At 38.0% G+C, this 16,533-nt stretch overlaps 1 protein-coding gene across 12 annotated transcripts in view; it reads right to left on the reverse strand.

Annotated features, from left to right (window-relative positions):
* The window catches only part of SLC10A7 (solute carrier family 10 member 7), a 143,679-nt gene that overhangs the window by 118,766 nt on the left and 8,380 nt on the right, over window positions 1-16,533 (reverse strand). For 11 of the 12 annotated variants that reach the window (XM_042049409.1, XM_042049408.1, XM_042049405.1 and 8 more), the window contains exon 4: window positions 12,650-12,725. In XM_042049409.1, the coding sequence (XP_041905343.1) occupies window positions 12,650-12,725 (76 nt within the window). Of the gene's footprint in view, window positions 1-12,649; window positions 12,726-16,533 lie in introns of those variants that run through there. The other variant, XM_042049411.1, reaches the window with a different exon arrangement.

Raw genomic sequence — 16,533 nt, forward strand, 5'->3', positions numbered from 1 at the left:
GCTGTATATACAACTGCTGCATGTTCTTTCCTCTTTCCCAGTCTAGGGCATTTTACACTATAGCTCTATAGTTCACTGCTGACTACATGTATACTGTGCAGTTCTTCATGGTTTAGGTGCTTTATTTCTGTGTTTCATTTCTGTCTGTACGAACAAACCCAGGAGAAAACATCCATAAACCACGTTGATTAAATTCTCCTGGGTTTTGGAAGCTGCCTTTGCCTCCAATGAAAGCTGGAGGGAATAGGCTTCTGAATGTACGTGGAAGAACTACACATTTCCTTCACTGAGCAAAGCTCTGCTTCTTATCTTGTAATTAAGCAGTTTGTCAGCTAATAAAATGACTTCATACTCCTCTAATACCTGCATAAGGAGATAGCAGAGAGAAAGCTTAGTGATGTTTCCTGATGAACATGCTTCCTAGAGATAAGTACAATTACTCTAACTTCAAGATAAGGACATAAACTTAACCCATAAATAAAGCTCTATCTTTAGAAGCATTTACAGCATGAACAATACTGATACTTGTTTTTACTTCTCTATTTTAAATTTACAGGCAGTTTCAGTTATTCGAAATTAAGACCATATTTTTAAAAAGAGTAAAAGTATTTAACATGAAAATACAGTGGACAAAAATGCAGTTCTCTACTTATTTATGTATCTACTTGGCATTTGTGGCAGCTGCACACTTTTGCATAAGGACACCACACCAATTACTGCCCCTGGAATCCACCTACTAGAAATCACATAGATAAAATTTTCCTTTGTGACTCTCAGCTACACTGATTCAGTCCATTGCTTTGATTTCAACAGAATAATATCTGATTTATTCTAGGATAAAGGAGAAGAATCATGCCCAAGTTTCCAGGTACCTTTACTAGCAGCACAGGTGTTCTTTTTCTGGCAGCAGCTGGCATGTGCTAATTAGAAGGAAAACCCAATTCAACTATTTCTAGTTTTGTAAAAATATCTAAGAAATGAGATGGCTCAGAATAAAATCTCAGCATATTACAATATGTTCCACAGGGGGAAATAACCTGACAAAATGAAATTTTCCATTGCCTTGCATCAAACAATTTAGAAGGAAATTGAAGCCTGAAAGACAAGAAATCTCTTCAAAATCTGCTTGTATGGCAGATCTGCATCAGGCTGCAGAAAATTATTAGAGTATGAAAAGACACTCTTGCCACCCACTACTCAGAAACCAAACAAAAACACCCACAAGCTGATAAAGAAACCATGAATATAGCCTGCTGGAAGTGTTGCTAAATGAGCCATCCACCTCACAAAATACTGTGTGATAAGTTAGCATGACAAGTGATTCATCTGAGTATAAAAGCCTCTCACAAGTTGGAAGCACTGACTTCTATGAGGACCAGACAGTCAGGGAAACAGAACACTGCTACAGATTTACACTGTGGTTTTATACTAGTAGGGAAGATGACACACAGCATGCTGCAACTGGCTGATGGTTTGGAAGAGGAGGGAAATTAATATCAGTGTGATCACTTGGAGATATGGCAGAATGCTGCTTACACAATGGGCACGAGGACTTATATTATGCAAAAATACCAGAGGGGGGAAGAACTGGGAGGGTGGTAAGCATAACTGTGCTGCTAAGACAATGAGGAAAATTTTACACATTCTGAAGACAAACATGCACATCTGAATCCTGATCACAGAGAGAGCAGAGCTGTCAGACTCACAAAGTACCTCGGTTATAAAGTATCCTTATGTTCTAGGATTTCACATTTACATAAAACAAAGTTACACAAAACTACTGCATAGGCTACTGTTTTAAATTTGTATACATATAAAAATTGTTACCTATAAAACCGAGCTAATTTAATGGAATACTTCAAATTTCAAGAAAATGGAATAAAAATGCTGAAGAATCAACTAAAACAAAGAAATCAAGGTTACAAGGTAGGTATTTTGTTTTATTTGCAGAAGCTGAGACAAAACTCTGAGTTTTATCTACTGGGAGTTTCAGGAAGGTTTGAAAACCCAAATGTAGCAACTGAGACATTTGTTACTCAAGGGGTCATGACAGCAGACCCCTCATGAAGCAGAGATGCCCCGGAGTGACTTGTTTGCAGAAGGGATTTGAGCACAGCACTGTACAATAGTGAGTATTTTTCTGTGTATTTCATACCTACAAATACCTTCCACTGTTCTTGATCTGAGTTCCTCAGATCACAAATTGCAGAGAACCAAGCCATGCAGAAGTTATTGGCACGGGTGCTGCAAACAGCAGAAACGTCCCAGTATCAATAGGTCAGAGACATTTGTGACTATGCTTAGAAACAGAAATGCCTCACAACTGCACAAAAAAGGTGACGCTGCTGGTTGAGAAGAAAAGGTATAAGAGAGGCCATCGACTAAATTATTAAAATATACACCTTAGAGGACATAACCTACACAGAAAGTCTCACTCAATACCAATATTCCGGGCCATTTGGATAATGAAAGTACAGCAAGTGTTTTTGAGATAACATATGACATTAACAGTACAGAAAAAATATTATAGGATATATTTTCTAAATTACTTGACCACATCGTTTTAAAACAGAAGCATAAAGCACATGCATAGATCCAAACTGAGATTTTATGTCCAATATTAATGCTGCCATTTCTTGAATTACAGGTAACCTATCAACCCAGTTTATGCTTCCTCTTTTTAAAGGACTTTTAAGTAATCTTACGCATTGATTATATGAAAGGTTTCCAAAAAACACACTTGATTTGAAGCAAAATACTTTGCTCATGTAGAATACAACCTGATAGCCACTCTTAGAGCTGACTTGCTGTAGTTACAGTTACAAAACCTTACTGCTGTAGAATTAGGTTATATTTCCAAAGAAATTAAAGTAACATTTGCCAAAAATATGTACATGCTTGTCATCTGCAGTTGTAACTTGAGGAACAAATGCACCTTTTAACAAATACCTCTTCCAAAGTAGATGGAAGGATTTAAGAAAACAAAACAGCTAAACCTTTAAATTTAACCCAAAGTGAAATTGCATGAAAAGAGGACTAAGCGGACTTCCAAATAAAACTGCAACAGCCAAAACTTTCCTGTAAGTGCAACAACCTTTGAGACAGCAAAAGCACAAATGCAAACTGATTAATTTTTGGTGATGGTTGTTTAATACTCTGCTTTTAAATGCAGCACATCACTGGCAGATTTCACCACTTCTGCAAGCAAACAGGCCAAGCACTGTAAACTCTGTAAGCAAGCGAGTGCTGCTACAGGCAGGGATATTTGCAAAACCAGTCCCAAGGCACAGGCACAGAGGTTCAGACTCTACTCTTGGGCAGGTTTCTATTGCTCATTAGTACCACTGTAATGCACATACATATGCAAAGTTTAGCAAAATAAAACAGTGTGTTGAATAAACAGACAAATGAATACCCATTTCCACTGACAGGATAAAATCCACATCTCTAAAAACTTCAGTTCTACTTATGCCTTTCTGCCCTGTTTCCCTTCAACATTTGTTCTTTCTGGCTTATGTGAACTATCAGCAAACAAGGACAGAGATCACATCACTGCATGCACACATGCTCTGATGAATTTATTAAGATCATTCAGGTTTATTAAATTATCTTCCTATAGAAGGATTATTATTACTATAACTAAGGTAGCCTGTGTGCAATGAGAGCCTGACACACCTGAAAATCTAGGATATTTTTCAAAAAGTCTTTACAATATAATTAAGAAAAAATCTCCATATGCAAAGGTTGAAATAAAGCCACAACAGTAGCAATAAGTACAACCATTCTGATCCTCAGTATCCGGATTACAGGCTGTAAACTCAATAATGTGAAAACCTCTGTGAATGTTTCATGCCCCAGTATTATGTCTCAGAAATAACTTTTCAGACTCCATTATGTCCACCATGAACTTGATCTTTCACCTCTAGTGAAAATCCTCTTACAACTGTAATTCTAAAGTTAATGATGAGAGATTTCATTTGCTTTCCAAGCACAGATAAAACCTTTTTGAAATACACTCTCACTGCCATGACCTTGGTCTATGACTTAAGAGTTCACCACATGTAATAATTTACTTTGTCCCATGGGGCTCATTGAGATTTCCTTTTAAAAGGTTTTGGATATGCAGTTGGAGCTGGAGCACTCACACAGTATGCCTGAAGTATACATCCCCATATACATTACAGACATTTTGCAACAATATCATTGAACAAAATGAATTTAGAACATTATAAAATATAACAAAAAAAAAAAAAGTCTAACTAAGCAAAGTCATCCACACACTAGAAATTCAACATTTTGGGAATCCTGTTGCAATAATCCACAATATCTGCTAGAACAGGGAGTTTCAAAATTTCATGGAAGTAACGCACATAAATTGGCAAACTAATTCAGGAAATACACTGTTGCTCTCAATTTACCAGCTCGAACACAGTTCAGTGCAAGCCCAGTAATATTCTCTTTAGCTCATGTGCCACATAATTACCAGAATTACTGCATTAGACTACCTAGTTAGCATGCGGCTGCCGACTTCTTAGACGGTAAGCAGTGCTTCTTTGCTTGCTTAGGCAGTTCTTACTAAACATCCCTTTAGTATTGAAAACAAATAGATGAAGTCAGACCTACTGTACGTACCCACCACAATTAAAGGCAAGTTTTTTGTTCCCTTGAATCTCAGGGAAAATTCCTCCTGGTGCCAACTCCCTGGAGATGCATGCAAGGCCCTGAGGCAGGGCAGGATGCAGAGGCAGACAGCACAGACCTGGGGAGGTGAGGCTGAGGGTGCTGAGGGGACCCACAAATGCCAGAGAAGCAAACAGCCTGGAAACGCAGCTTGTATAGGGGGTATATAGTACGAGGTACTGGATGGGCTGGCAGAGATTTTGTTTAACAGCTAAACTTCTTCTCCCCCATCACACAGATAATTTATTGGTGCTGTTGTGATTTCAGGGCACTCCTTCACCAGTCTCCTGCCCCTCAAAACTTCCATCTTCTCATAGGGGCTTCCCATGTGAGCCCAAGAGTTTAAGCTTCTGCACCAGCTATTCCAAGTGCTGCTGTATCCCCTCCCTCTGCTAATTTAGAAGTGGCAGCAAACTACTTGATTTCAAACAGGAAAGGACATACTCACAAGGCAACACGTGCAAAAATCCTGGCTGAGCAGGAAAGCACCCGAGCATGGGGTCCGTGTGCCTGAAAAAGGATTCCCAGGAAACACGTGGCTTTACTTCAACATGTCCAGAAACAGTTTATCAGCAGCTTGCTCTTTTCAGACTTCATCATGGGGCAAATATTTTCCAGAAACTGGAGCCTAAAAAACGCTTTGGAATCAGTAGGAATTTTCTGCCCTACTGCTCTCCAATTTTGCCACACGTTCTAACTAACAAATGAACAAGAAGTCAGTTTAACAGGAAAGTAGAAATGGAAAACACTTCTAAAATATCCTAGCTTCACCTATGAAATAATTTTAAATAAATTTGGGCTTATTTAGTTGTATATAAAGTAACCTAGGAATTTGTTCTGTCTTCACACAAATGAGGTTTTCCTCATACAACATAAAACACATTTTCTTACCACATATTGAATAAATTGACAAACAATTTAGAAGACAAAAACCTTCATTATGCTCTTTCATAATCATGAAAAAAAGGACAATAAATCTAATTTCCTTGAAAAGAAACGAAATTCTTTTGAGAATAATAATTCTAACTGAAAATCCTGGTTCATGTTTTACAGCTTCGATTTCCCCAAATCAGGACTTAATACTGCACACCCAAAAAGAGAGCTAAAGAAAAGAAATTATGGAAATGTTCGATTCGCAAGCCTGATTGCTTTCTTTCCTATATATTCTTATTAGCTACTAAGCAAAAATATTCATGCCAGCTAAAAAAGTGCTTGGATAGAAAAAATTTTTTTTCCACCTGAAATACCCTGAGGCTTTGATTTTAACACAAAAAGGACAAAATTAAGAAAGGAGAAACAACGTAATGCTATTTCTTTACAAGACAGCATTCAGAACTTGAACAACAATGCTCTCCTTGACTAAATCCACTAAACGGCATTTTTTGTTCTCAATAGATTTGTTTAATTTTGATGTATCTGCAGTGAGCTGTAAGGCAACAGGTGAGGGATAGTGGAACCAGAGCCCAGCACGTCCCTGGGTTTCAGTGCCAGTAAACAACTGCACTGCTTTGCCAAAAGAAAGGTTCTCATTAGAAAACCACCCTTACACTGTGAATGCAGGTGCTCAATGGAATCTAGAGTGCAAAAAGCACTCCACTGAAAACAAGTCACTTGTAACTTTCTGAATAATCTTTGCAGTTTTCACTGCCCTCCAAAACAGCCTTTATCTTCAAAGGCTGAGTTAGGGAGAGTGGGTAACACTTTCCTTGCTAGCAAAATACCTGCCCTCTCTCAAACAGGCGGAAAAATTAAACAGCAAAGAGTACAGAGCCCGCATTTTAGAGCACTAGACCCTACTCTCTGCAATACTTTAATGTAAGTATTTCTGAATTGTCCACAGTTAAAAATGCTTGCTTGGCATACACAATGCATTTCATACAGCACTCACTACTAAATGAAGGAAGCTCTTGCACAGTGTAACTTCACACTGAATTAACCTGCAGACCAAGACAAATTCAAAACCACCTTTCTTTAAAAGGCCACTTTTGTCAAGCGTGAGAGCAAGACTCTGCTTCTGTCCTGACTTCTTTATGCCACAAACAGCTTTCAGGGTCAGTGACTGTGCCATAGCAGACAAAAACTGGCTTCCCAGACAAGCACTGCAGAACAGCAACAGCAAAGCCTCTAAAAACACTCTTCTTACAAAGTCAGATCTAGGACAGTTGTGCAAACACAGCTGTAAAAACACAAGGCTGTGATGATTCCAGGTAGCTTCCAGCCACAGCCCAATTTAGTACAATTTAAACAGGCTATTTTACAGCTTTCTAGATTATGGCAGAACTGCTACAAGCACCCCAGATTTGGGAAGGCTGAACATGCACAAGACTGCAAGTTCTGTTTTATCCATCTTAACTGCACAACTTTATGTACTCTAAGAGAGTCTTGCACTTCCCTACTCTCTTGCACTCCCAGGAGCGTAGGAGATGGGCTTTTTCCACTGGACACCTTATGAGCCCTGTGAAAGACACTCAGTTAGAGGCAACCAGAGAAAAAAATTATATCTTACCACAAGTCTAACTCAACCACTGACACCTTGAGTTAGTAAATTAGCTGCTTTTCAAATGTGCTGGAGAATCTGAAACTTTGTACAAAGTAAAGAGTTTGGAGCTGAAGTGCTTGACTGGGGATTTCACACACCTCATGCTAGCCTGCGTTTGCTCCACTGAATTAAGAGTAGAGCTGAATGCCTTTGAAAATCCCCTCCAATCTCAACAGTTTGACCAGTGGGTTTGTATTATAACTACTAATGATAAACAAAAGGAGATCAGTGAGGGAAGGAAAAACACCCAAAGACTCCCAATTGCTTTGGGTTATAGAAGACATGAAGAACTCTAGAGATATCTAATGGAGCTGCATGACTGGGACAGATTACAGTGATGAAATTCATATTTTAAGTAATAATTTGGGCTATTCCTATGCATTGATGGATACAAAATGCACACACCACTAAGGGAAGAAAAAAACCCTAAGTATCAATAAATAGTTCAATAAAAACCATCTGCTCCAAGCACAGCAACAATAAAAGAAAAGTAAACTCTTAGGATACATAAAAAATTAGACTGTAATACTGGAATAGAGTGGGTGAGTTTAACAGCACAACAGCTCCCATGTACATACAAGGCTTATGCTGACAGTTAGTTCTTTATATTTGTACATGTGAAGTACAGACATCTTGCCTAAATTTGTCCTCCGACACCCACACACTTCCCAGAGACTTCAGTGTAGTATCTAATGGTAGAATTAGTTATATTTTCATTTAGAATTGCTTAATATGTGTAGGCAGACAACATTTCCTACTTACGAAAGGGAAGAAAACCCTTATACTTCTTTTCCTTTTATGGTATCACATTTAAAAACAATAGAATTCAATTAATTACCCTTCCATAAACAAAACATGGATATGGTTATTCATATAAAAATGAATATTTTAAGTGCAATCTGGTAATTAAATTTTAGACAACACTACTGACTTCTATTTAGAGAGGAAGAACTGTATTATAGAAGACAACTAAACATCAGGACACATTTAGTTTATTTGAAGATCTTAAACAATTTTGTTTCATAATGTTCGTGTGTTACCTTCCAAGAGTAAACACTCATGGTACACTGGTGCATCAGTCAGTGTATGAATCATAAACCATTAGAGCTTGTACTTCTTTTTATTCATTTTATTTTGTTTTCTAAAAGGTTAATGTACATGTATATACAGTTCAAAGAACTTCAGATATTTTTAGAGAAATCAATATCTTTCCTGAGACTTTACAGTAGTGTTAGAGTTCACTTTTCCTGTATTTCTACTAAAAAAAAAAGGCCAAAAAATACAGAGACAAACAAAGGAATTTTCCAGTCTTCATTTCTCAGAAACTATTCATATGCTATGTTTTTCAAAATGTCATTTAAAACTATTGTATATAATTTGTTGGGTAGATGTTGCTATTCTCCCTTGATTCTTTCCCAGAATGGCTTGATGTGGACTTTGCAAATTTTACATCTGCTTCAAAAAACAAATCTAAAAATCAATAATAGAACTACTTTTTTAGTTTATACCTTATTTCATTAACACCTCTCTAGCTTTCTTCATTGTAGCCTGTTTTATATTTCAAAATCTTGTCTTGCATATGCAACACATTGTTTTACAAAAGGGCATAGCAGAGCCACATTAAAGTTGCAAAAAAAATAAAGGAGCATGTTGATTAAGAGGTTCTGTACAAGCTATAACTCAACAATAACAAAAAAACCCTCAGTGGTTGTGTGGTGTATGAGCGAGCAAAATAGCCAAAGTATTCCTCAATAAAATGAGCTGTCTGCCACGATTTATCTGTACAATTCCATCACAGTTCTTGCCTGTTATGTTACACTTTTCAAAAGTATGTCATTAAGCTGCCATAAAAGTCATCACAAATTGCTTCTTCTCCCAAACTGATAATAGACTTATAGATCTAATTTTCAATCTCTTTCCTTCATTACTTTGATTCTTAAGGAGAGTATGACATTTGCTGTCTGAATACTTTGTAGTAATATTTGGCATCTCTACAGCACTTCTGTCTGAGTATCTCTGAGCTTTTAATAGGTTTGTCTTCACAGTGCCTTGAAATGATGACATATTTATTTGTCTCTATTGCCAACTTTTAAAGAAATTGTTTTTATAATTTCACTGAAAAACTACAAGACTTGTTGGAAAAAAAAATTACACAACAAAGCCTTCTGTGCTGTCAAGCTATGCCATTAAAATCCTGACCCTTCACAGTACAAGAGCAAAGAACAAATGTGAGGCCTTCTGGTTTTCATTCCAATTTTTTTAACTTCATGGACTGTCCTCTACACAAATCATGAGACTGATTGACAGAAACAACTAAGTAATTGAGTAAATATCAACAAAGTAAAAATTAGATTTTGATTCTTATGGTGACCCCTCATCATTTTCACCAGTCAACATATGAACCTTTTTTTTGTTCATATAGGGCTTCATATGCATCAAACTGAATTCAGTACTTGAAACTGGCTTTGCTAATGAACTAAGTGTATTTGTGACAAAAGCTAGGAATAGGCTGGTTTAGAAAGTTGCTTGCAGGGTTAACGAAAATAACATAGGAAAAGATCACAAGAGGAATGAAGGAAAATCAGGATAAAGGAAAAACAGAGAGAAGAAAGAAAGTCTCCCTTTTATTATCTCACAACCAAATTTTCCAATTAATATGCAGCAAAACCCACCACCCAAGTAGCCTATAATGATGCAGATCACCTTCTAAGCACTTGACCAAATACTTAATTACCCTGTCCCAGACCAATAAAATATAAATCTTACATCAGGTTTTTTCAGCACTGCTCTTCAAACACTTTACAAAGGTGCTATTATGCATCACAGCTAACCCCTGAGATGCAGTAACTCACTCTGTTTTACCCAAAAGGTTAATGACAGAGCTAAAAATAGAGACCAGGTTTCCCCAGCTCCAAATGTACTACTTCTACCATGACATAGTGCCTGATTTTCTTTGAGAATAACCCAAGTCCAAACTGACATTCAACAGCCATTTCTACTTAGACAAAGAAACCTAAACCCCTCTATACTGTAAGAACACAGGCAACCACCACAGCTCTTAAGTGCTGTGTTTCGAGACGTCCAAAAAGGTCTTCAGAGCACTTATTGAGGGTGTGCCTGTACTCTGCAGAAGCAGGACACTTCTCAGACTAATTAGTTCATGTGGAGCTTCCTTGCTATATTCCTTCTGAGCAAGCTAATTTATCTTCATATTACATTATGCAGTGTAGATACATCCTCAGACAAATCAATTTCTCTAAGTAAGGGATACACACTTGTCAAGGCAAAAGCAGTTTAAGAAGCATTATTATGAACAAATGCTCTCACAGTATAACCACTTATATTTCCAGTTGACTCCCAGGTTTAAATTCTTCGTATATCAGAGTGGATTCAAACTGAAACAGGAAAAAATGCGGTGTTCTGCTTATATCAGAAAAAGAAATAAATCAATAACAGCTTAGGTGAAGTTTGGCAAGGAGAGGTGCAAGACTGTTTTCATCCCTCATCCTAGCATAAGGGATGTGATTTTCTGATCTTCAGAAGAAAAATTAGTCTGAATTACAAAGAAACATCAAATTCCAAAAATATGCTTGCATTGGAAACATGCTCAAGTTTGGCAACAACTTTGCCACAGGCTTTGTCTACACTGAGCATGTTTAAAGAGAGTTTCTCCTCTACATGCTCTCTTAGAGCATGACTGAGAACTCTCAATTCCCAAGACCCAACTCTTGATTCACCCTCTCTGCTGTCAGCAACTATCTGTAAAACTCACTACAAGGTATGCATTTTTACATTCTTCCAACACCATTTTGGCACAGAAGAATCAGAGTTTCAAGCTTATCCTGTAAGTGATTTATTCAATCATGTAATAGAAAGCAACCATTTTTCAGCTGGTATAAAATGCACACACCCTCATCACCCCAGAAGGACACTCCCATAAAAAAGTGCATTCTACTGGTCAAGAAACTGAAGCACCTCTCTCCCTCCTGCACACTGTATTATACTGCTTTCAACTAACCAATCTTACTGTAGTTTATTCTAGAGGTCTAAGGATAGTACAGACAGTGCTAACACTGAATGAGCATTCACTCAATACCTCATTTAATCCTGTTTGCTACGTGACATCTTTGTGTAATTTACAGCATCTACATGTACAACCATAACTGGAAAAACCTCTCATTTCTTTGTTGATCACTATTAGGTACTTGAATTATTTCCTTAAGAAACTACTCCCCAGCACCTCCATCAGACAATTTTATGGTTCTTTTTTCAAGGTAGCAAACTGGCAGACAGTGATGTGCATCAAGATTGCCCATACTTAGAGATGGTTGACTTGAAATACTTTGGGTCTCTCTTCAGAGGATAGAGCAATTAAACAGCACTTTGTCAGTACAAAGTACAACTTCAATCTATTTCAGTGCTATCGTGTGTTTTCAAAGCTGACATTAATCGGTCCCAAGAGCCTGAACTCAGAAAATGAGAAGTTCACAACTAATGGCCATATTTAAAACATGTGGTTGAAGTGAACCACCCAACCTCACACAGGAGTTCTATGGCTGAATTAAGATTTGCCTTTAACCCTTCAGAATAGCATCCCAACAGCCTCGGGTGTAAATTCCACCTGTCAATGCTAATTCCCTCCCTTCCACACCTACCAGGTCTCCTCCACCTTCAGCAGTTATGAGGAAGCAAATCTAAAGGAAACAAGCTCATTAATTAGCACAGCTGGATTAATTTCCTAAATGCCATTCACCTTGAAAACAGAAGTGCTTTGTGGATGAAGAGTCTGAAATCACATCAGCATGTGCCATCTTAAGGCAAAAATTTATCATGACCAAACTGAGTTTATACCAACAACTTCTATTCCAGCATTTCCCATCTGTTGAGAATTTTGCATGGCATCACCGTCAGAGAACTCCACATTCCCTGAATTTTTGTTACATGCGGTCTCAAATAACAATATAAGATTTCAGTCCATGTTTCTATCACCATCTCCCTTGCTAGATTTGCAGCTTGAAACCTGAGAAATTCCCACTACAGGACCTCTTCATACTGAGCACATCCAAACAATCTCTGCAAGAGCTTCACTGCAAATCTGTTGGTCTATGCAATAGAGCATCCTATTCGATAGGAACATTACAGGGTTAGGAATTACAGTACAGCAACCAGCAGAAATCTCCCAACACTAATTTCTATCAGAAACCTTTCTATCACCTCAGAAAAGTGAGTTTCTTTCAGTTTCAGCAATGCCAGCAGATAACATATCACTATTTTCCTTGTTTGACACCAACACAACACCCAAGCTTTAATTCCAGAATTTTTTACAAACCACAATAGCATCACATTTCTGTGCGTGCTTTGCCACTTGCGTGCATCACAAATAAATATTTGTTTGAATGCCTGTTTAAAAAAGACAAAATGAAAACTCACCTCATTTCCACCAACAGCTTTGGTTAAAATTACAGCAGAAGACACAGGAGGTGGCATGCAGCCCACTGTCTGCAAGCTGAAAGCAACAAAAAGAATGTTACATTCCTTAGAAGAGACAAACACTAAGCAACCTACAACCTTAAAATACCAAATAGCTGAGTAGAAAGTCATATCACTGTGCAAAGCAATCAGTTTGCAACCAGTTACAGCCCTGCACTAGGATGGGCACTCCTGCTGGCAGCATTTCTGTGCCATCTCTCACCAATCACCACAGTGAAGAGCCATGTCACCATTTAAAAAGTACAAATTAACCTCTCTGTCACTCCACTTCCCCATCTGTAGTACTGTTGCTCTCATTCACAAAGGTCTCCATACATCTACCACAGATTTCCTGATAAAATCACCTGACTGCCATTAAATCATCAACAGCTTTCTCTTACACTTTAGAAATTCAACATACCCTATTATTGTCATTTTTTGGCATTGTTTGTGCAGCAAAGTTATTGATGTGTACACAAATGCTGTTGCAAAGTAGTCCACAAAACCACACAACAATAGAATACAATTAAATTTGGGGCTAAGTAAAATAGGGCTTCTGAAGAAAAACTGTGTTAACTTGGAAGGAACAGTAATGCATGGAATAGAATAGTTTGCAAAATCCCCAAAAGTGTGGAATCTACATATGATTTCAAGTATTGGAGCTTGAGATTCTAGTTCAGAATAATCAATTACTAGTGGTGAACTACTTTGCATTTGCAACCATGTCAGTCGAACCCCCGAGAAAGGCAGTGTCAAAAAGCTGTAGCAAACAAAAGTATTAAATCCAGGCAACAGGGAGTATTACAGTGCAATTGATATTCTGCAAATATAAAAGAAGCTAAAGAGAAGAAACAGGTAAGTGACAATGACAGTATTCACTTTATCAGCTACAGACACTGTGGGAGAGGAAAGAGGCAACCAATGTAAGCATTATATAAATCCAACCACAAGGTGCCAAGCACTACCTTGGAAGCACACAGTACCTTCAGCTTACAGGGAAATAAGCTATGAGAGAGGCAGCAGAGAGTTGTCAGCACACAGCAGAATAAGCTCATATTGAAAAGAAAACAAATACAGGAAAAAGAAACGGTGCAGGAAAGTTTGGAAACATATATGAAAATATACAGCAGACAAACAAACACATGGCAATTCTGATGTCCATCCCCTACACTGTGATACAGTTATCTCTCTTCTATGTGGCAGCCAGCTCCTTGAACTTCTCACCTGCTCTAATAAGGGGTGGATTAAGTTCAAAGTTATCCAGAGAGGTACAAAATGTGTGCAAGGGCATTCATCTCAGCTGGCAGGGTTTTCCATACTATAAGGGAAAGATTTAATCATACAATCTCCATTAACCCTCTCAAACTGAAAATAACACACTTGGAATTAAAAATAAAAATCCCTATCAAGCAATATTAATCTAAAAAAACCTAGTACACACTAAATTGAAATACTTTTGAGTGTATTGAACATGCACCTGTAAAGTTTATTTTTTTTGTTTTGCGTCAAGTACACAATTCTACCGATATACAAACAGATTCTGTTGGCTCTCAAGGCCAACAGACTACTACGGATAACAACCAACAACTGAAATATTCCACTGTATCAGGCCATGCTATGAGTGCTAACATCAGGGGTCCAAACACTTGCTGTTCTGCTGATAACACTACAGACAACTGAGTAGTGGAGTCTGGAGTCACATGTTTTAGATGTGAAATCTCCAAAGCCATATCTTACACCCAATCTTTGCATCTCATGCTTTACCACCTGTGCTGTAAATGCTATATGCTAAAAGTGGAGAAGAGGTGAATCTGTGCATACATTAATAACCTGCTTCATGCTCCTTTTCAAACAGATTTTGGCAATGCAAAACCCAGTCAGCTAACAAAAAAAGTAACTTATAAGATTCTTGGGAGGATGTCAGTTTCTCCTCTATTTTAAAGATTTCAAAATAATTGCAAAGCAAGAAACCTCCTAATATCATCCCAGACAGAGAGGAGGGAAAGAAAAAAAAACCCACTTAGCTGTAGAAATACAGGTGAAAAGCTGGTACCATCTGAATCTGCCTCTCAAGTAACACTTACAGCAAAACACCATTAGAGAGGACAGGAGAATCTACCATGCATTCTGATGCAAGATGTAAAAGGCACTGTGGGCTGTGCCCTTCAGGAATAACCTTGTGCAGGGAGCAGTGGAGAGCTGCAGTGCCCAGGGGAGCCACGCTGCCAAAGGGTGCTGCATGCCCTTGAGAGCATATGCCTGTTTTTCCAGGCCTTTTCGAGGGCTGTTATCCAGCCACCACTACAAACTGTGCTAAATGTGTGATAAGGAAGTAATGTTGCCAAAACCTGTCTTGCTCCCTCCCTGTTTTCCTTATAGACTTTAGTGTTTCTAAGGGAATAAAAGCTACAACTGCAGGGCATTAGGATGAACTTTTGGTTCCAGAGAGCTGCCACAGCACAGTCCCTCACATCAGCTCCTCACACACACACAGGGACCTGCTTTGAAATGTGTTATCCTAGAATTCGGACAGAGCTCAGTATCTTCTGCACCTGCTTCACACTGAAGGTACAGCTCCCAGTGCAGTGCCTGCTGCTCTGAGCATGTCCTGAACAGCACTATTTATCAAGAAAGCACTCTTAAAAAAAACCCCAACCAAGCTACCTTAATTAAACTCCTCAATCTGATCATTCTTCCAATGAGACCTCACTACAACAGAGTTACTGCACTAAAAGATAAAACAGCCAAATCAGAAGCAGTACTCAAGGAACAAGTGCTTGAAAGGCAGCTTGAAGCAAACAGAAGTATAGCAGCTCACTAGTAAGACACAGACACACTTCCATGACAAATGAGCCTGGTTTAGGCTCCACATTTAGAGAGATAAATGCCCAAGTGTTTCTTTTCTTTGCAAAAATACACACATCTCTAGTTTTACACACAGTTTTACACGTGTGCATGCATATACATACAATTACATTTGTGCATGCAACAGATCATGTCCCTTAAATACTAAGAACCAAAGTGGCATAAGACTCATGGGAAAAAGGAATGAGAAGTGCTTCATGGAACCAAAAACCCCATGAAAGTCTCTTTCACCTTGCACTTCAGAAACTGAAAATCCATGGATTAGGAAGGAATTTTGGCTATTGTGGAAAATCGCACATCTGTTCTAGCTGAGAAAAAACTTCACAATTATTTTACTTTAAAGAATACCCTTTAATAGAAATAGCTAAATGCAAAGGACCATCATATAGCAATCTTGTTATTTCCCTGCCTTACTGACACTGTTAAGCAAAAGAATGTTAACTTTTAATTCATGTTGTCTCAATTTCACCTTTTCACTATCATTTGGACCACTTCACACTTGATGGAACACCAGGAGAAGCCTCTTACAAACAAAATGAAATGCTCCTTTAGATTTAGGCCTTGTAAAAACATAAACATGAGCAGCTTTTTCATTAAACTTTTAAGACAAGGAACTCCCCAAGCAATGTTTCACCAAGCAGTAAGAAAAAATGGGGATTCTTTTGGTAGTTTTCTGAAATAATTGATTTTTGCATTCAAACATTCCAGTATACCTGCATGGCACTAAGTATTGACCTCCCATTCCTAAAAAAACCTTTTAATTTTTTATTTTACATCTATCACTGGTACACCACCAATGAAGCTTTGCACATTGGCAGTGTACACCCAAGATTTAAAAGATGCTGTTTTCATGGTAACTTAGTTTCTGCTCATCACACGGTTCTTGTTCTACAAAAACTTTACTCTTTTTTTCCCCCCATAATTTAGGAGGAAGCAGATACTGAACCCATGCAAGAAATTCTCGATACAGACTATTTAGA

This window comes from Corvus kubaryi, unplaced genomic scaffold (genome assembly GCF_017639235.1).
Source record: "Corvus kubaryi isolate FWS band 111438036 unplaced genomic scaffold, C.kubaryi_AGA036_p1.0 71, whole genome shotgun sequence".
NCBI lineage: Eukaryota > Metazoa > Chordata > Aves > Passeriformes > Corvidae > Corvus > Corvus kubaryi.